The 21173-nt window shown below is 43.5% G+C and overlaps 1 protein-coding gene across 1 annotated transcript in view; it reads right to left on the bottom strand.

Moving 5' to 3' along the window:
• The window catches only part of QDPR (quinoid dihydropteridine reductase), a 31786-nt gene extending 11050 nt beyond the window's left edge, over nucleotides 1–20736 (bottom strand). Inside the window, exons 1-5 of the mRNA XM_082243205.1 lie at nucleotides 20568–20736; nucleotides 20298–20390; nucleotides 17922–18018; nucleotides 12063–12203; nucleotides 1689–1797 (exon numbers count right to left, since the gene is read on the bottom strand). Of these exons, the coding sequence (XP_082099331.1) occupies nucleotides 1689–1797; nucleotides 12063–12203; nucleotides 17922–18018; nucleotides 20298–20390; nucleotides 20568–20657 (530 nt within the window). The 5' untranslated portion in view covers nucleotides 20658–20736. The remainder of the gene's footprint in view (nucleotides 1–1688; nucleotides 1798–12062; nucleotides 12204–17921; nucleotides 18019–20297; nucleotides 20391–20567) is intronic.
• Nucleotides 20737–21173: the final 437 nt, after the last annotated feature.

Here is a 21173-nt window from a genome sequence, read left to right as displayed (position 1 = left end):
TCTGTACCCTTCTCAGGGAGAGCACTCACTGTGATAATCTGTACCCTTCCCAGGGAGAGCACTCACTGTGATAATCTGTACCCTTCTCTGCACCCTTCTCAGGGAGAGCACTCACTGTGATAATCTGTACCCTTCTCAGGGAGAGCACTCACTGTGATAACCTGTACCCTTCTCAGGGAGAGCACTCACTGTGATAATCTGTACCCTTCTCAGGGAGAGCACTCACTGTGATAATCTGTACCCTTCTCAGGGAGAGCACTCACTGTGATAATCTGTACCCTTCTCAGGGAGAGCACTCACTGTAATAACCTGTACCCTTCTCAGGGAGAGCACTCACTGTGATAACCTGTACCCTTCTCAGGGAGAGCACTCACTGTGATAATCTGTACCCTTCTCAGGGAGAGCACTCACTGTGATAATCTGTACCCTTCTCAGGGAGAGCACTCACTGTGATAATCTGTACTCTTCTCAGGGAGAGCACTCACTGTGATAATCTGTACCCTTCCCAGGGAGAGCACTCACTGTGATAATCTGTACCCTTCTCAGGGAGAGCACTCACTGTGATAATCTGTACCCTTCTCAGGGAGAGCACTCACTGTGATAATCTGTACCCTTCTCTGTACCCTTCTCAGGGAGAGCACTCACTGTGATAACCTGTACCCTTCTCTGTACCCTTCTCAGGGAGAGCACTCACTGTGATAACCTGTACCCTTCTCAGGGAGAGCACTCACTGTGATAACCTGTACCCTTCTCAGGGAGAGCACTCACTGTGATAACCTGTACCCTTCTCAGGGAGAGCACTCACTGTGATGATCTGTACCCTTCTCAGGGAGAGCACCCACTGTGATAACCTGTACCCTTCTCAGGGAGAGCACTCACTGTGATAACCTGTACCCTTCTCAGGGAGAGCACTCACTGTGATAACCTGTACCCTTCTCAGGGAGAGCACTCACTGTGATAACCTGTACCCTTCTCAGGGAGAGCACTCACTGTGATAACCTGTACCCTTCTCAGGGAGAGCACTCACTGTGATAATCTGTACCCTTCCCAGGGAGAGCACCCACTGTGATAATCTGTACCCTTCCCAGGGAGAGCACTCACTGTGATAATCTGTACCCTTCTCTGCACCCTTCTCAGGGAGAGCACTCACTGTGATGATCTGTACCCTGATCTGTACCCTTCTCAGGGAGAGCACTCACTGTGATGATCTGTACCCTTCTCAGGGACCAACACATGCATCATGCCACTTTGATACAATTTGTAGCAGAAGCTGGCCATGGTATCAAAGGTCACTCCTATGGCTGATGAAATCCACATTCTAATCTAGGGCTATTACTATTTCCTCAGAACAGACAAACAAATCTTAATGAGATGATATTGAAAGGAAATGCTCTATTGAATGAAATACATAACATGCAGGGCAGGTTAATAGCTTGAATTATTTGGATACAAACACTGGCAGAAATATAATAACTTGTTTCAGAGTAAAGTCAGGTTTTCCTACTCCATAAAAAAAAAAAATCAGAAAATGGTTTATTTTCACATGATCAATAAGACAGGCTGTCCGGCAAGCGCCTGTATTGTATGAACAGGAACAGCATCCTCCCGCTGCCTCGCAGTCAGTCTAACAACACATTCAGATTCACAGTGTGGATCGAAAATCTTTAACAAATAAATAGAAGACTTACGGGAGTACGGCTACAGCGACTGACTTCGCTGGCAGTCCACTCTTCTCACCGCCAAGGCTCTGACAAAGCTGGTGAACGGCTGCCTTTGCCATACCATAAGCAATCATACCTAGGTCAAAGAAAGAGAAAAGCATGTAATGTGATTAAAGTACAAATCTTGGGAATACTTTAGTTTTGGAAAGTCGTGTCATTTTTTTTTATGGATGTCTGTAGGGATATTTTCCCTCACTTGCTGTCCTGGTGATGTTGATACCTAGCTAGTAATTTACTGGCCTGGGTTGTAAAAAATAGTATTTATGATATCTTTCCTTTTAATAAAACAGGTAAAAAAAAAAAAAAAAAAAAAAACACACACACACACACACACACACACACACACAGGTAAAAGAGGTCGGTATCTAAAGGCCTCAGTGACACTTGCCATTTATTCAGGTATTTATACGCATATGACATATACGCAGCACTTTAAAGTGTTACTAAACCTACAACAGTAAAATCAGTGTGTATATGCAGTAAAGTATGCTGGTTATACTGACTGTGGAACTTAAGGGGTTAATTCTCTGCATTGTGTAAAAAAGGCTGCTTGATCCGGTTTTCTCCTTCCACTAAATCCAATATATTTCCTGATATTATTAGAGCCAGGTGTCAGGCTGCACATGCTCAGTTCAGTGTATATTGCTAGTGGGTTTTTTTTTTTTTTGCTTTTCTTCTTGAGAAAGTGCATGTGATCAGCATAAGGCCAATCAAGTGTCCAGACAGGGTCAGGGGTCCTGCATTCTCATAGGACAATCAAAACTCCTCCTACAAGCTTTAATCAAACACTCATAGAAGTCACAAGACTGCTCTAACTGCCAAAAAAAAAAAAAAAAAGAAGATCATGTTCCCTAAAGCATGTTATACAGCACAGTGTTTGTGCTGTGTAATTTGGCCTACCATATCACCTAAAAAACCTGGCTGATCCTGCCTGGCTCCACCCTCCCCCCTGTAAACTGACCATAGTGTATCATGGCTGCTGAGCTCTGACACCGTGGTCAGTTTACGTGCCTCCGTCGCCCTCTTCCCCCTCCCTCCCTGTCTGCTCCTGTGTCAGTGCCCGCCCCTTGCTCCAGCTGCTAGAATAACTTTTATTGTCCTATATGATCCACTGTTCCCAGATGACAAGTGCTCCTGTGTGTTATATAAAAAAAAAAAAAAAAAAAAAAAAAAAACGAATTTGCTGTAAAAAACACAGAACGCACAGCAAAATGCACTATAGCACGTATCAATTGCATAGATGTGAATGGAGCCTAAAGCCCCGTACACACGAGTAGAAATTCGGCCGGGAAATTTCGTCCGACGACCGATCTGCCGATTTTTGGATTGTTAATATGGTGCTTCCGACAACCGACTCCGACTTTTCGGTCGAAAAAAATCCTGGTGTGCAGGCTATAAAATTTTTGTCGACCGTCAAAACACGTCCGATTTTCGTCTCATTAGTACAGATTTCGATGGGGAAAAATCTTATGAGCAAGACTGGGCATGCTCAGAGATGAAAGAACACAAAGAAAGCAATCCAACACATGACATCACTTCTGAAGTAGAATTCTAGTAGAATTGCGGGAAAATTAGTGTGCAGTCTAGAGCACATTCCAACCAACAAAACACCACTCTGGACAAAAGACGGACGACCGGTCGGCGGAAATTCGTTGCATGTGTACGAGGCTTTAGAAAGAAGTGAGAATATTTTTGATTACCTTACAAATCTTATACACACTATTACCAGAAGTATTGGGATGCCTGCCTATATAAACACACACACACAGCAACTTTAATGGCATCCCAGTCTTAGTCTGTAGGGTTCAATACGGAGTTGGCCCACACTTCGCAGCTAGAACCGCTTCAACTCTTCTGGGAAGGCTGTCCACAAGGTCTAAGCCTCATGCGTCGTATACAGCGTTAAGCCGCGTCAGACCTTCCCCCCCACCCCATGTCAAAAATCAATGGTTTGGGAGCCCATTGACTGGAAGAGATGTCCCATCCAAGTTGGATTACGATGATCGAACTTGTGGTGCAACTTATGCTGAGGATCTTGAAGGGGAACTCCACGCCAAAGTGGGAAAAAACGGCGTAGGGGGGTCTCCCCCCAAGTTCCATATCAGGCCCTTTGAGTCTGGTAAAGATCTTGAAAGGGAACCCCACACCAAAATGAAAAAAAGATAAATAAATAAATTCATATCAGACCCTTAGCCGAGCATCCAGCACAGTAGGTCAGGAAAGGGAAAAGGAAGAGCGAGGGCACCCCCCAACCCAAAGTACCTTGTCCCCATGTTGAGGGGGGACAATGGCCTCTTCCAGACAACCCTGGGCGGTGGTTGTGGGGGGTCTGTGAGCAGGGGGCTTATCTGAATCTGGGCGCCCCCTGTAACAAGAGGGACCCCAGATCCCGCCCCCTCCATGTGAATGAGTATGGGGTACATACCCCCTACCCATTCACCCCATGAAAGGGAAGTCCTTCATTAAAAATCTCTTTCTGATCTTCTCTGCTGCCAACCAGGTCCTCCTCCGAGGAGGTCTCCCATGTATATATCTGCTCTTTTTGGCTTCTTATATAGCTGTGGGGTGTGGCCATCCGGTGACGTCACCCCGAGACCCGCTCCTTGTGTCATCACACAGTGACGACACAAGGGACAGGGTCCCCAGGTGATGTCACGGGGTGGCCACACCTCACGGCTATATAATAAGCCGCAAAGAATTGAGTTGGCATAATTAAGGGAGACATCGGAGGAGGACCGGGTTGACAGCAGAAAAGACTGGAGGAAGATTTTTAATAAAGGATTTCTTAAAATAGCCTCATTTTTTTTTTTTTTTTTTTTTTTTACACTACACTGCCTTTTATGGGGTAAATAGATAAGGATACAATGTACCCCGTACTCATTCATATGGGGGTGTGGCTGGGATCTGGGGGCCCCCCCTTGTTACAGGGGGCATCCAGATTCCGATAAGCCCCCTGCCTGTAGACCCCCCGCCTAGGGTTGTCGGGAAGAGCCCCTTGTCCCCATCAACATGGGGACAAGATGCTTCGGGGTGGGGGGGATGCAGAGCTCCCCCTGCCCGAAAGAACCCCCCCATGTTGAGGGCGTGTGACCTGGTATGGTCCGGGGGGGGGGGGGGGGCATGGGAGTTCCTCTTCAAGAGCTCAAGACCTCAGAGCACAACTCTTGGGTCACAAGTCAAATCATCATGATCCGACTTCTATGGAAATCAGTGGGCTGGAAGTCATATCAGAGACGGCTCATAGGCAACCATTGATTTTGAATAGGAGGCAGAAAAACGCTGCTAAAAGCTAAAGCAGCTAAAAGCGCATTACCGCCAATGGAAAAAGCTACTAAAAGCCAGTTTTTACAGCTGCTTTTTCCTGGCGTTGGTAGTGGCTTTGCAGCTTGTTTTTCCAATGCCCTGTGTGTGTGTGTATGAGGCCTTACGAGTGTGTCTATGGGAATGTTTGATCATTCTTCTAGAAGTGAGTTTGTGAGGTCAGGCACTGAGGAGGACGAGAAGGCCTGGCTCGCAGTTTGCGCTCCAATGCATCACAAAAGTGTTTTAGTGGGTTGAAAGCAGGACTCATTTCAAGTGCACAAAGCAAGGTCCATAAAGACATGGATGAGAGAGTTTGGGGTGGAGCAACTTGACTGGCCTGCACCTCAACCCGATAGAACACCTTTAGGATGAATTTAAGCGCAGATTGCGAGCCAGGCCTTCTCGTCCAACATCAGTGCCCAACCTCACAAATGCGCTTCTGGAAGAATGGTCAAACATTCCCATAGACAAACTTATAAACCTTGTGGACAGCCTTCCCAGAAGAGTTGAAGCTGTTATAGCTGCAAAGTGTGTGCCAACTCAATATTGAACCCTACAGATTAAGATGCCATGTGAAGTTCATGTGCAGGTAAAGGCAGGTGTCCCAATACTTTTGGTAATATGGTACATATATCCCTTTTAGCTAGCCTATTCCAGGACTGCCCCATCCTGAGGGCTGTGACCCCAAAAATACACTGCAGGGACTTTAAGATCTTTAAAAAAAAAGGAAATGCATAAATTCACAATAATCTGATGGGTGCCAACTGCCAAATGGGTTAATTGAACTTTGTAAATGGTTCTTTACTAATGTGTTCAGATTATACAGGCAATTATTCTTATTCTGTTTATTGGCGTACAGCAAGTAAAGATATCAGAGGAATAAACAGACCTCCAATGGTCTCTGCTGTGCAGAGCCTACAGAGCCCTAATGTTTCTCTTTCAGCTTCTACTGGATGCAGAACACTGACAGTGAACCCAGACGTGCCTGGGACCATCAATGTAGACGTCACAACACCGGGAGTGGTGAGGGAGCTTTCTTCCATACAATGTGAATGTGATCACATCAGCGTGTATTAATTGCAGGGGTCCTCCAGGTTGATTACAGGCTTCAGTCGTTAAATAGCAGCGAGTTTATAAATCAAAAGAAAATGGCCAAAAATTGAACAGAAGCCAGTGGGTGGATAAAATCTGCCTTTTAGTTACACAAAGCCACAGGTTTTCATTGTACAACATTCCATCCTTCTAGCTGTCAACCTCCTAGCGACCAATGGCATCATCAGTTGTTAAGGAGAATGTCAGTTGCCTGCATATCACCCTTGTTTGACCCGCCTTTGCCACTCTCCATCAGCTTTGGTGTCTTATTAGCTAAGTAATGGAGAAAAACTGAGGGAGAAGAGAAACACTGGGATACTAGTCAGTACCAGTCCGCAAAAATGTATTTGCTTTGGTAGAATAAATCACCACTAGTGTTGGGTGTCCTACGTGTTTTGATGTTGCTGCGTTATGTAAAAACTATTAAGAAAAGTTTTTACATTTTAGAATGGGGCACCTCAAGACTGTCCATATTTATAAAGGGTGCCTTGACTTAGGGGAAAAAAAAAAAAAAAAAAAAAAAAAAAACCTATATGTATGACCAGCATAAGCCTACGAGAATGTGCAGAATACAGTAAAAACAGGAATTTCTTCACAATTGAATTAATGAAGTGAATCCCCATACATGTATTGAATCCTTCAGTAAATCATTCTTAATGTGTACACGTTTGTCTGCCTTCTTACCAATAGCCCTTCCTTTGCAGACTGTGTTAATTAAGCCAAATCATCCTAAAACAGACATTTCCCAATCCTTGTTATGTAATATTCATCTGTTCCATATAATGAAAGGCACATGTCTGCCAATTAAAAGGCATTCCTAAAAAACAAGCGCCTATGTGTGGTTATTATGATGCAACAAGATACTATAGGAGTTCCTGGTAATTTGTACATCAAAGGTCAGCAGATGTAATATAATAAGCCCCATATGAACACACAGTACTGCGTGTAATTTTTCTTTTCCGTGGGTTTCCAAATGAGTCAAAGTATATTTTTCCAGGATCAAAGAACAAATATTACAGAACATCTTTTAAAACAGAAAAGGGATACATGTCATAAGGAGGCAAAAGGTCTTCTGTACAATCCGATCCTTGTACAGCAGTAGCTATCAAACCTGTAGGTCTATGGTCATAGCATAGCATGTGAAAGATGACAGATTTTTATATATATATATATATATATATATATATATATATATATATATATATATATATATATATATATATATATATAAAGGGGAGGCATCATTTTCCAGCATTCAGCACTCCCAGTTCTAGATCAGGACTCATTCCCAGCACCTATGGCTGCAGTCCTGCGTTCATCTAAGCTGTCAGTGATGTCTCATATGGTGGAGAGAAGATTGCTGCCAAGAAAAATTCATATTAACCAGACTGTAGCGTATATATATATATATATATATATATATATATATATATATATATATATATATATATATATATATATATATATATATATATATATATATATATATATATATATATATATATATATATATATATATATATATATATATATATATATATATAGTCAATTCCCTGAGCACTTCTGTGTTCAGCCACTGGGCACAACACATGTTTTCTAACTTGAGCCTTACATGTGGTGACACCAGCGTCTTCAGGGTCTTAAAAGCAAGTCTGCACAAGTTGTCTTAGACCCCAAGCATGCTGGTAGTTTAGCAATGCTGTATTGTGCACTAGACTGTAGGTAGTGAGCACAGGTTTCCCACCCATCCCTGCTGCTTGCAGACAGTCAATGTCTGATTTGCAGTATGCGTCAGAACAAACGACTGCCCTAAACGTGCGTACTGCTAGATGCCCCGTCCAGCTGCAGAAGCTGTTAGCTTCTCAGAGATTGGCAGATATCTTGCAGTGGAGCTGAACGGTACACCTGTGCCCCTTGCCCCCCAGCAGATAATAGGCAGAGCTCCATACACCGGAGCTAAACACCGCCTTTCCTGACCTATTCTTAAAAAGTTGTGTTAACCACTTAAGCACCAACCCTTTTTCTGACACTTATTGCATACAAGTTAAAAATCTGTATTTTTTGCTAGAAAATTACTTAGAACCCCCAACCATTTTATATAGAACTAGACATTAAGCCCGTTAAATTAACGGGCGCTAGAACGTATATATATATATATATATATATATATATATATATATATATATATATATATATATACACACACACACACACACACACACACACACACACGTATTTATACATACATTTATATATACACACACACCACATTTTCAACTGCCGCCTCCCTCCAGGGGGGATAATCGGATTGGTCGGGGGGGCCTGTCCGGTCCCTCTATAAATATTCATGAGGTCGGCTTTATTGAAGACATCACACATTATTTACTATTTATTAATATCACATATTCTTGACTCTTAATTGATGATATCCCATATTATTTACTCTTTATTGATGATATAACACAGTGCTGACTCTGCACTGATGACATGACACCTCCCTCCAGTGATCGGAGTGTCTGGAGGGCGCCATGCTCTCTCTCTGAGGTGATGCTGAGCCGGGAGAATTCTGTGACGGATCTCCATGACAACCAGCAAACCTCGCTGTGCAGGGGGGAGCCAGTGGTGCCTTTTAAAAGCGTGACGTCGTGACGTCACTGTTCAGGCTCCTCCTCCCCGTCACCTCCCACCTCGCAGAGACGGAAGCCGGTGGGGTCCGGGCAGGTCCGGGTGCTGCTGGCGGAGGAGAGATGCGCGACTCCAAGGTGAACGTGGCCGTCCGGATCCGGCCTGTGAACCGGAGAGGTGAGCCCGGGAGCGAGGGGAGAGAAGGGTCACCCCCCCCCCCCCCCCATCAACTGGTAGGGGATGCCCCCGCCAATACAGAGGCGGATGTTTAAAGGTGGGCGGGGATCCGCTCGTACACACGCCCAGCGCCGGCCGGTGTTCTCTGCGTCCCAATCCCAACGGCTATCCGTGGTGCACATGCGCAGTAGCCCATTTCCACGGACACAGGGACGGACGCAGAGACACAGGGCTTTTATTAATATAGATAATTGTATTTATTTTTTTCTTTTTGCAAAGCCTCTGGAGAATAAAATGGCGGTCGTTGCAATATTTTATGTCACACAGTATTTGCACAGTGGTCTTTCAAATGCAATTTTTTTGGAAACCATACAATTCACTAGATTAAATATATTTATTATTATTATTATTATTATTATTATTATTATTATTATTAATAATAATATACAAGCAGTAAAGTTAGCCCAATTTTTTTGTATATTGTGAAAGATGATGTCACGTGGAATGGCAACAAACTACAGTACTTAAAAATCTCTATAGGTGACGCTTTAAAAAATGTTAACAGTTACTAGTTTAGGGTTACAGTTAAGAGTTAAAATTATTGCTCCCGCTCTGACGATACCTCATGCGTGATGCAATTGCATATTTTTACGTATGAGTTTTTTTTTTTGGAGAACGAGCACAGGGGGATGGGGGGGGGGGGGCGTCATAAAAATCCTCCCCTTTAAGAAAAAAAAAAAAAAATCTGATCACTTTTATTGCCGTCACAAGAAATGTAAACATCCCTTGTGACATGAAAAGACCCCAAATCCTACCTTTGCACTTTAACCGGTTGCCGACTGCGCACAGTATATTTACTGCGGCAGTTAGCCCCGGCCAGGCAGAGTGACGTAGATCTACGTCACTCGCCTGTCACTGGCATTTGAGCCAATAGCGGGGGAGCGCGCGCCCGCCTCAGCTCATTCAGGGAGGAGTGCGGGCGTGTGACCAGCGGACCCGATGTCCGCCGGTGACACTACGATCGTCGGTAGAGCGGGAGAAAGGCGGGCGGCTTATGTAAACAAGCCGCCTGTCATTCTCCCCTGTGTAAAAATGGAGATCAGACGATTCTACTATGTAGAACCGTTGATCTCTGTTTTTACACTAGTAGCCATGTCCCACTACAGTTAAAAGCACGCCCCTAGGACACACTTAACCCCTCCCTGTCCAATACAGTTAACCCCTTCCCTGCCAGTGTCATTTTTACAGTAACAGTGCATATGTATAGCACTGATTACTGCAGTAATGTCACTGGTACCCCCAAAAGTGTCAAAAATGTCAGTCAAGGGTCCGATCTCTCCGCCGCAATGTTGCAGTACCGCAAAAAAAAAAAAAATAAAAAAAAAAAAAAAACACAATACCAAAAATGACAAAAATCTTTCCCTTGTTAGTAAACGTGATAACTTTTAACTTTTGCGCAAACCAATAAAAATACGCTTTTTGCGATTTTTTTTTACCAAACATATGTAGCATAAAACAATTTGGCTGAAAATGTTAAAAAATTTTGGATTTTTACATTTTTTGGGGGGGGGAATTTCATATAAAAAAAAAAAGTGAAAAATATTGTTATTTTTGAAAAAATTACGCTCTTTTTTTGTTTATAGCGCATGATAAAAAAAAAAAAAAAAAAAAAAAAAAAAACCCTGGTCAGGAAGGGAAGGAAAATCTTCTGGGGCTTAAGTGGTTAAAGTATTCAAAAATGCCAAAATCTTCATTTTTGAATACAATACTGTCACTATTTAAAAAAACAGCACCACTGGCAGCCGAGTAAACCGGAAGGGATGTCGCTTCCTGGTTACTTTATTGGAAACCTAATCGAAGTCAGCTTTATTTGGGACTCTGACCAGCCGGCAAAGAGTCCCTCCCCTGTGATAACGGCCGAGAGGCTGCTGAGCCACATCGGTTGCGATCATTAGAAAGCCAACCGCTGGATCTAAAAAAAAAAAAAAAAAAAAAACAACGGTTCCCGGGGTGATGCCTCTAGCTGCAGGCATAACCTCGGTACAATCACCTCTTCGAGCCGACATACAGGTACGTCTGTTTGCAGGAAGAGGTTAAAATCCAGTTGCTGCAATACATTGAGTCACTGATCTAGAGAAAAAAAAACACACACACACACTCCAGAGGAAGGCAAAAAACCCCAGCAAATCACCATCCAATTTGCTCAAGCAATTGGATGCAGCTACAACTACCCTCTCCTCTGACTGACAAAGCTGCTGTCCAAGGGTGGCTTCATTGCTCCTCCATCCAGAGTAGGACAGGTAAACGGGAAAGCGTGCCCCACTCCACTAGGCAATGTCTATGAAATATAGGCACAGTACAGAGGCCATTAAAGGACAACATCTACAAGGGACTCCAACAGGTCCACATACCTTCTTCTGTGACTTACCATTTGGCAAATCTCAGAGCCAACTACAACACGTGTCCATCTTATCAAGCTTAGAACAGCAGTGATCAATCCATTGGAAAGTGTGGATGAGTAAATACTCTCAGGTCCCAAACCTTAGTTAGTAGGCATTGTTCATTGGCTCTCCAAAATGAGAATCTGGGACCGCAACTCTAATGTAAGGGTACAGGCTGACCTCTTATACATTACAATGTTCAGGTAGACTGTTGCCAAACAGATCAGACCGCTTTTTTTTTTAGAAAAAAAAAACAAAAAAAAAAACCCACAGATCTTCAGATGGGGAAAAAAAAAAAAACAAACAAACACACACACACACACACACACACACACACACACGAAAGGAAAGTATCTGTGATCTGTATCTATGCAGGCAAAAAAAAAAAAAAAAAAAAAAAAAAAAAAAAAAAAGGAAACACCCAACACGCATGCACCTAAAATTTGATTAGTCACTTGGGACCAGCAACAGCACAGTCTAAAGCTCACCCCACATGTTACAATCTGGTTGTGCAATGATTGCATTGGATAGAATATTCAGGTGCTTCCTCAAATGACATAGTTTTGCTAGATCTAAGTGTTGATTGTAATAAGACTGTATTGTCAAATTTTGAAATGTATGGGATGCCCAAGTCTTCCAATTACATACATATGTCAGATTGTCAAAAAATAAAAAAAATCCACATTGCTGTGAAAAGTTATACCTGGGGTAGCAGACAACCCAGCATTTGCACCAGACAAGGTGAGAAGGCCTCCTTCTTTAAGATGCTTTGAGGCGAGATGGCTGGAAATGGTCGAGGTCCAAACACTCTGTTTCCACATCAGGTCACAGTTCTTGTAAAATGCTATGAATTAAGAAAGCAAAATTTAAAGCAAACAAAATACAGGATCTAAAAGAGAAATCGAATCCTGCTAACGCAATATTCGATTATTTTTGAAGGCTATGGACTGCTGAAGACTTTACCTCTCACAAAAAACTGTTTTTTTTTTTCTTTAGCATGCAAAGATAAAGAAAAAAGACAAATTATATTATATATATATATATATAATAAAATTAAGCAATTTCTCTAGGTTAGTCCTCATAGCTAAACAAAAGAAATTTACAAGTGTACAGCTAACCCAAAGCTTGCCATACACTAATAAAATGTCATCAAAAAATAAATAATAATAGCAATTTTTTTTAAAGGTTATTCTATTGATTAGTCATTATTGGTGTCAAATCAATGATTGTTTGACAGTAGCGACGAGAAAATTTGAATCAGAAATTTCTTGAATGATCAAATTTCTAACAATGTATGCAGTGTCTGTTCAGGAAACTCCATTCATAAAACAAAAAACAAAAAAAATTAGAAAGTAAAACTAAAAATGGTACTTACAAATGCAATTCATCAAGTCTCTGTTCACATCAAAAGGTAATGGAGAGATTTTGTATAAGAAATGTAAAAGCCTAGCAGTGTATGGCCAGCTTTAAGCTATATCTAGAATCGCAAAAGGTTGACATGCGATAGAGAAAGCGAGAAAGCATGAAATAGTCATATTTTGGTAAAACAAATTCTTATCTTTTCTACTACTGAAACTATATAGAATATACTGTTTAAGTGTTTCATTTCAAATTGCATTAGGATAATAAAAAAAAAAAAAAAAGGCCAGGAAACGAACTACACATTTAAAAAACAAAAAATTTTATTTTGATCTTTCATATCAGTAAAAGGCAGCTAAGATAAACAGTGGTAATCGTTATCTTGTCATGATCAGAAATCATTAACCAGTGGAAATACTGATCTACCAGAAAACCAAGTCAAAAAAAAAAAAAAAATGGACTGTAGGACAAAAAACAAGATCAGCAAAATTTGTTGAGAAATTAAAGCATTTACAGTTAAAGTATTTTCCCATTATTTGGGTTATTTAAAAAAAAAAAAAAACCCTTAAAAATACCTTTCTGGTCTCGGAAACCGCTGATAATTTCTACAGCTACAGTTTGTGGTACATTAGTGTGATGGTCAAAAGGAAAGAAAATGCTTCTTACATTTAAGCCGGCCATAGACTGTTTAAATCTTGGCAGGCTCCTGCTGAACCGGCCAAGATTTGAACAATGTATGGTTAGGCTGAATATACCCCAAGTTGATCAATCAATTGGGTACAAGCAGCCTGATGGAATTTACATGCAATTATTGCAAGAGTCAGGAGATGACAGTGGCTCGGCAGGAGGAACTCTTGCATCAACATGGTCTGCGTTGATGGCGGAATTGAGCAAATTGACCAACCCGCAGTTGCAGGAAATACATTTTCTCAGTCTATGGCTGAGTCAGAAGGAAGAATCCTCCCCTTAAAGATAGCTAAAAAGATGACTGGTGTCAGTGGCTACTCATCCAAGAGGCAGCCCATTGCTCAAGGAACCTGTGGCAACCTCTGGAGGAACCCTGGTTGAGAAAGGCTGCTTTAGGCATCCCGCTCCCCCCCCCAATGTGCCGGTACACACAGGCCCACAAAGAGTGACGAGTATAAGGCTTCTTTCACACGGTCCGCCTCCGCAGGCGGATCCGTGTTGCTCAGCGGGGATCGATCCGCGATCCCCGCTGAGCCGGGCAGATGACAGCTCCGTCTCCGCTTGCAGAGCGGAGAGGGAGGTGTCTCAGCACCCGCTGCTCTCTATGGGGGATCGGAGGAGAGCGGACCGCTTGTCCGCTCTCATCAGATCTGCTCCGCTCCGATTACTGAACGGATGGAAAAATAGGGTTTCCATCCGTCCAGATTTCAGCACAGGATCGGATGTGGATGGCAGCGGGTGTCAGCGGAGGTGACCTCCGCTGACACCCGCTGCCCCATAGAACTGCATGGAGGATCCGATCAGATCCGCCTAAAAAACTGACAGGCGGATCTGATCGGACCGCCCGTGTGAAAGAGCCCTAAAGGAAAAAAAAAAAAAAAAAAAAGGACAGTATTGTGCACTCAAATATGCATAAATTATTTTGAGAGGGTAAAATCCCATGGGAATGTAGACTGCACTATTACCGTAAATATAACTTAATATAAAAGAAACACCCAACACAATTGGTAGTTAAATGGCCGCAGCACTTATTGGCATAATAAATAAATAATGGATCAATAAATAATTCAAATAACTTTATTAATTCTAAAATTCTAATAAATATTGAATAAATTCAAACTCCAAATAAATATGCAAATAAAATTATCGCTTAGTCATAAAAAACTCAAGCAAATCAATAAATCAGAAGTCCCCCCTCATAATAAGGATGACAAGCCCCTTAAATGCTGGCGACAGGGTTGGGGGGGGAGGGGAGCTCGCTACGCCGTACTAGACCAACGGAGCCCTCACGCAGCCGCTTATATAGCCCTATTTGATCACGTGACGGAAGCTTCTAGAAGGTCACGTGTTATCCCGTATGACGCGAAGTCACGTTTTTCCCACCCAGAAGACCCGTGCGTGGCTTAAAAGGAATATTCAAAAATTTTTTTTTTTTTTTTTTTTTTTAAATATCTTTATTTAAAAACCAAGCGGCAGCCACAATCCCATGCAGCGAACTGCGTACTGCGCCTCGCTTGCCATTCTGAGAGCATGCAAATACATGCAAAATAAATGCATGAATTTTTTTTCAGGATGTAGCACCTTGTATCAAATACAGATACAATAAATTTGGGCTGAAAAAGCATTGGGATTAGCAAATCTGTTATTCAAAGTACTTTAAGCAATCACAAATCATTGACAGGCACAGCTACTCATTCTTAAAAACATGATAGTGTTTTTAGGATTTTCTCCAGTTATTATCCCTAAAAGATAAATATCACCGAGAAATCAACCAAATAACAAAACAAGAAGCCTTTATAGAACCTCTGCAACTTCAAAACGTGATTAAAAGCAACTTGAGCAGTTTACATACGGAGTATATTAGAGGTAACATTGTAGATCGCTACCAGACACACAGATGGCTAAAAAGGCTGACTCACTCTGAATTTGTCTTTAAGCCATCCTCTATGGAGATGGGAAACTGCCCCCCCTGATGTGACGCACAAAACACGTTCAGGCTTGTATATCCACATTTAGCCTGCTTTCCCTCCTGAGCAGAGCGTATTCCTGGTGATTTTGAAGCTTTTTTTCCCCTTCAAGGGATTTTTGCATGTGTATCAAGCTTCAGGAGTCTATTTTCTAGGTTTGGTAAGGGGAAGAGGAATTTTTTTTGTAAAAATTGAATTTTGAAAAAATGTGCGTATTGCGCATTTACAGGCATTCCCATTGAAGTGTACAAAATCAAAAAACACCTGCATACGCAAAAAAAGAAAAAAAAAAAAAACCTTTGGCTTTTTTTTGTGCATAAAGCGTAGGGTAACTGAGCGTACATGTGAACAGGCACAATCAGAAAGAATATTATGCTGCATGGCCAGGCGTAGGGAAACAAGCAGAAAAAAAAATCACATGCAAAAACATAGTGCAATATAAATATCCACCAACAAATTCTAGCCTACTAGATTTTATTGCACTTTTCACTAGATTTACTACTCTGTTCTGCTGCTTGCAGTTACAAGTGCTTTCAGTCCTCTCTACTGGTTCATTCTAACATCTAAGGAAATCGAATCTCCCCGAATAAGTGATCTGACTAAGGTCTGCCATAGACTGTTCGGAAATCGACCGATTCTGCAGGAACTGGCGGAGATTTGACACATTAATGGGCTGACTGAATATACCAAGCTGATCGACCTATCAACTTGGGTACAGCCAGCCAGCTGGATGAGCTTGTGATTATCGCAAGTGGCTGCTATAACCGCTAGCGATAATCACTGTCTTCTCCCGGCGGAGACAGCTTCCCCCCGCCAGCACCAGGAAAAGACAATTGCTCGGGAGGAGGAATTACTGTCACTGTCTGTGTTGATGGAGGAATCATGCCAATTTCTTTCCTGCAACCCATGGCTGCAGGAAAGAAACGTGAACCTTAAGCTAGCCACATACAGGGCTGCCAATAAGGGGGTACCACAGTTCTCCTGTATGGGGCCTAGGCCCCATTCGTTCAACAGGGGAAGCTCAAGCTGCCATAAAAGCAGAAGGTTAGGCTTTCAGCTGCGGGGGAAGGATGGAGGGAGCAAATAGGGATTGGTTCCTGTATTTGCCCTCTTACCACACTGATCCAGGAGCCTCTTCCTTCCATGGCAGAGGCAGAGGCAGAGTGGTGAAGTAATCTTTTAAAGCTGAACTGTAAACAAAGTGCAAGTTTAAAGGCTAAGATCACCTTTTACAAAAAAAAAAAAAAAAAGCTAATGGTATTGGTGTAACTGAGTCACCTTTGCTAACCATACTTAATTTGGGCTGTAGACCAGATCCATTATTTTGACTTATTCTGCTATGTTGTACTGCAGTAACGACTAGGAATCGTCTTTACCATATCTATCTTAGGCAAACATGCCACTGTATGCACTTCATTGTAGAGTTATGATGCAGCCTCTAAGGCAGTAGTCCTCAACTCCGGTCCTCAGGGCACACTAACAGGCCAGATATTAAGTATTACCTTGGGGAGATGCAGACTAGAGCAGTGTTTCTCAACTCCGGTCCTCAGGGCACACTAACAGGCCAGATTGTAAGTATTACCTTGGGGAGATGCAGACTAGAATACTGCAATCACTGAGCAGCAAATTGTATTACCTGTGATGTATTTCAGTTTTCTTGCAAAGCTGGCCTGTTAGTGTGCCCTGAGGACCGAAGTTGAGAAACACTGGACTAGAGTACTGCAATCACTGAGCAGCAAATGATATCACCTGTGATGTATTTCAGTTATCTTGCAAATCTGGCCTGTTAGTGGGCCCTGTAGGCCAGGGTTGAGGACCACTGCTCTAAGGCATTGCACCCACGATCCTGCAGACTCTTACTGTCTCCTCCAATACAGGAAGGTAGAAGAAATGGACTATGAGGGCGCTCACCAGCTCCCTCGCAGTTCATTGAGATCTACAAGCCATCGGCTGTAAAAGTCGATGGTATTTGTAGTTCGCTCATTCACAGAATTAATGACGCGGCTGTGTGGGCGGAGCCCACAGCTGTGCCATTTTTAAATACTGACAGTGGGTGAGGGGAGAAGATCCCCTGCCCACTATCATGGGGGTTGGGATCAGGGTGAGAGGAGGCAGGAGCTAGAACGTGTTACATGCTTCACCCTAAAAGCAGGTAGAACATGTAACATGTTCCAAAGGGGAACTTATCCTTTAATTCAGACATCAGTTTGTGAGATATAGTAATGAATGTAGCCTACCTTAACATACTTCACGTACTGGTATCTTTGAAGCTTTGTCTAGATTTTATAGGTTGTCTACATGGACCAAATTGCTGGTGGGACCAGTATCTCTTGGAACTTGCAGGCTTGCAGTCTACAGCTCACCGCACCTCAGCAGATATTTTGTACACTATAAACTGACTACATGCGACTCGTGGAAGAGGTTACCTTTTTTGTTTTGTTTTTTAAATTACAGAGTTGAACATCCATTTCAAAAGGTGGGACAATGTGGTTTATGCAATACACTCATCCAGTAGAATATATTTATTTGTTTTGCAGAATAGGACTCACATTTGGCTTTTGCAGAACCTCCAGCCCAGCCTCCAGCTACACACAGGATGGCATCCACCTTTTCTCCATCAAGGAGCTGGTCTACTGCAGACGTAACCTGATGAGAAGTAAAGGAAAAGATTAGTGCTGACTAGTTTCCTGAGAATTACTATGAGCTTAGCAACTGAATTCCCATAGAACAATAGCTTTGTTGGTCACAATATGCGATTTTGGTAGGTAACCAATTATAGATTTAGAGCCCAGAAGATCCAAACGAAAATGACCATTGCTCCAGGATGTCTTAAAGTGATCGCCTTTGTAAAACAACCCATTCAGTTTAAAATAGAAAATAAATGAAAAACATTCGTATATAGAGAAAAAAAAAAAAAAATATGGATGGATGGATGGGGGGGGGGGTCTGGGCTGAGAAGCGACAGTACACTGAGCTTCCCAGTGAACGGCTGTGCAGGAGGGGTGTGTCAGGACAAGTATGATCATTGGAGGAGAGTAGGCTGAGATTCCAGCATACCTAAAGAACTGACCATGGTGTGTTCTCCTGCTTAGTTTGGTCAGTTTGTAATAGGAAAGCAGAGGGACTGGTAGGAACACAAGGGATTTCACACATGGGAAGCAATACAAAGAGAACAGGAGACTTTCATACAAGTACATGGTAGGGCAGGCACATATCAGGAATATGAAATGTTGGGGCAACAAACACTAAGTGCTATAACCCAAAACCCAGTGCTGCAAGCAAGAGTGCCAACCACCAACCACACAGCCATGCTAAGCTCATACACATGAAGACAAGACATGTTATTAAAAAGAAAAAAAAAAAATGGTCACTTTCAAAAGAAATTCAACTTCACGGTAAATGGCAGTCAAGACTGGTGCACACAGAATCTGGTGACGCTGTGCATAGTAACAATTTAGCTTTCTGGTTTTATTGTCAAAGCTTGATTGAAAAAGTTGAAGTTAGAAGCCGATTGGCTACCATGCACAGTTGCACCAGATTCTGAGTGCACCAGTGTTAGTATATCCCCCCCCCCCCCCTCTTCCACAACCCCCTAGACTTAACAAGCATTTAACCCTTGCAGTCTGAGGGGTTCCCCACTGCAAAGGCATTTTTTTTTTTTTTTTTTGTGTGTGCTCAGAGTTGGACTAAGGTGGGTAAAAGAAGGAATAGTTTTTAAAAGAAAGTTAGAGGTGATTATGTGCTCTTATATTCTCAATATAGAATATTTTAACATGAAAACCACCACTAGACATGATAGATCTTCATCCTAAACACAATGATAATCACTGTACAAGTAATAAAGAGGAGCTGTCCAGGATACATTGAATAGCTGCCCCCAGAATCACCCGGCTGCCACATACAGCCAGCCCCCCTAGAGTCACCCAGCTGCCACATACAGCCAGCCCCCCCAGAGTCACCCGGCTGCCACACACAGCCAGCCCCCCCACAGTCACCCGGCTGCGACACACAGCCAGCCCCCCCACAGTCACCCGGCTGCGACACACAGCCAGCCCCCCCACAGTCACCCGGCTGCCACACACAGCCAGCCCCCCCACAGTCACCCGGCTGCCACACACAGCCAGCCCCCCCACAGTCACCCGGCTGCCACACACAGCCAGCCCCCCCACAGTCACCCGGCTGCCACACACAGCCAGCCCCCCCACAGTCACCCGGCTGCGACATACAGCCAGCCCCCCCACAGTCACCCGGCTGCGACACACAGCCAGCCCCCCCACAGTCACCCGGCTGCGACACACAGCCAGCCCCCCCACAGTCACCCGGCTGCGACATACAGCCAGCCCCCCCACAGTCACCCGGCTGCGACACACAGCCAGCCCCCCCACAGTCACCCGGCTGCGACACACAGCCAACCCCCCCACAGTCACCCGGCTGCGACACACAGCCAGCCCCCCCACAGTCACCCGGCTGCGACATACAGCCAGCCCCCCAGTCACCCGGCTGCGACATACAGCCAGCCCCCCAGTCACCCGGCTGCAACACACAGCCAGCCCCCCAGTCACCCGGCTGCAACACACAGCCAGCCCCCCCCCCCACAGTCACCCGGCTACAATATTCGGGTTGTGATTGATCATGTTCTAATAGACAGACAGACAGTGATTGATCAGGTTTCAATATACAGACAGTGATTGATCAGGTTTCAATATACAGACAGTGATTGATCAGGGTCGAATATACAGACAGTGATTGATCAGGGTCGAATATACAGACAGTGATTGATCAGGGTCGAATATACAGACAGTGATTGATCAGGGTCGAATATACAGACAGTGATTGATCAGGGTCGAATATACAGACAGTGATTGATCAGGGTCGAATATACAGACAGTGATTGATCAGGGTCGAATATACAGACAGTGACTCACCTCTTCAGATTGTTGTGTGAAAGAATCTGACAATTTCACAACAACATTGGCACTGGCAGCAGAATTTTCGGTCACATCGATGGATGCCACCCACTGAGGGAAAACACAAAAAAAAAAATTAATTGCAATTAAATGTACATATTGCATGCAATCCAGCTAATCAGGACAAAGTTACACTACAGCTGAACTCCAATCAGTGTCATTACTGTGAACAGTGGAATCAGCCTATTAGCAATCACAGAGTAAAACTTCATGCAGATGCACCGTTACCCAGTTTTTGGATTTGAAGTAATCCACACACTTGGAGCCCAGGGCCCCCCTGCCCCCATACACCAGCACTCTCCGGACCTCAGCAGCCATCCTGTACACAATGTGGAGGGTAAAGTGCTCTCCTAATCTACTCTGTCTGTCTGCTGTCAGTGCAAAGGGCTCGGTCCCGCCCCCATGAATACATCACTGCCCCGCCCATTACCATTTGCCCTCCGATCGTCCAGCTACCTCGGACTGACGTTTCAGCTTACCATTGGCTGTCAGAGGCGGCCGCGAGGCTCGCTAGTTGGTCACGTGGTGCTCAGCTTTATTTAGAGTGAAGGATGCAATGTATCATATCACAGGTGTGCGGGATCAGAGACAATGAAATGGGGGCGGGGCGGTGATCTGTCATTCTATAGAGAATATGAAGATTCCGTACAGGGAGCAGAGACTGCAATAATAACAGAACAGGAAGAGCTTCCAAATCCCAAACCAATCATATCAACTTCTATTAACATCATTATTATATAAAAATATCATGCACTCTGCTATGGATGAGCCCAGATTATGGCTTATTTCATTCCTTTGAGTATTTTAAGGCTGCGTTTACACATTATGCAAGTG

This window comes from Pelophylax lessonae (genome assembly GCF_965119305.1).
Source record: "Pelophylax lessonae genome assembly, chromosome: 1".
NCBI lineage: Eukaryota > Metazoa > Chordata > Amphibia > Anura > Ranidae > Pelophylax > Pelophylax lessonae.
Note: the sequence above shows the minus strand (reverse complement) of the source record. Positions and strands in the feature narration are given on the sequence as shown.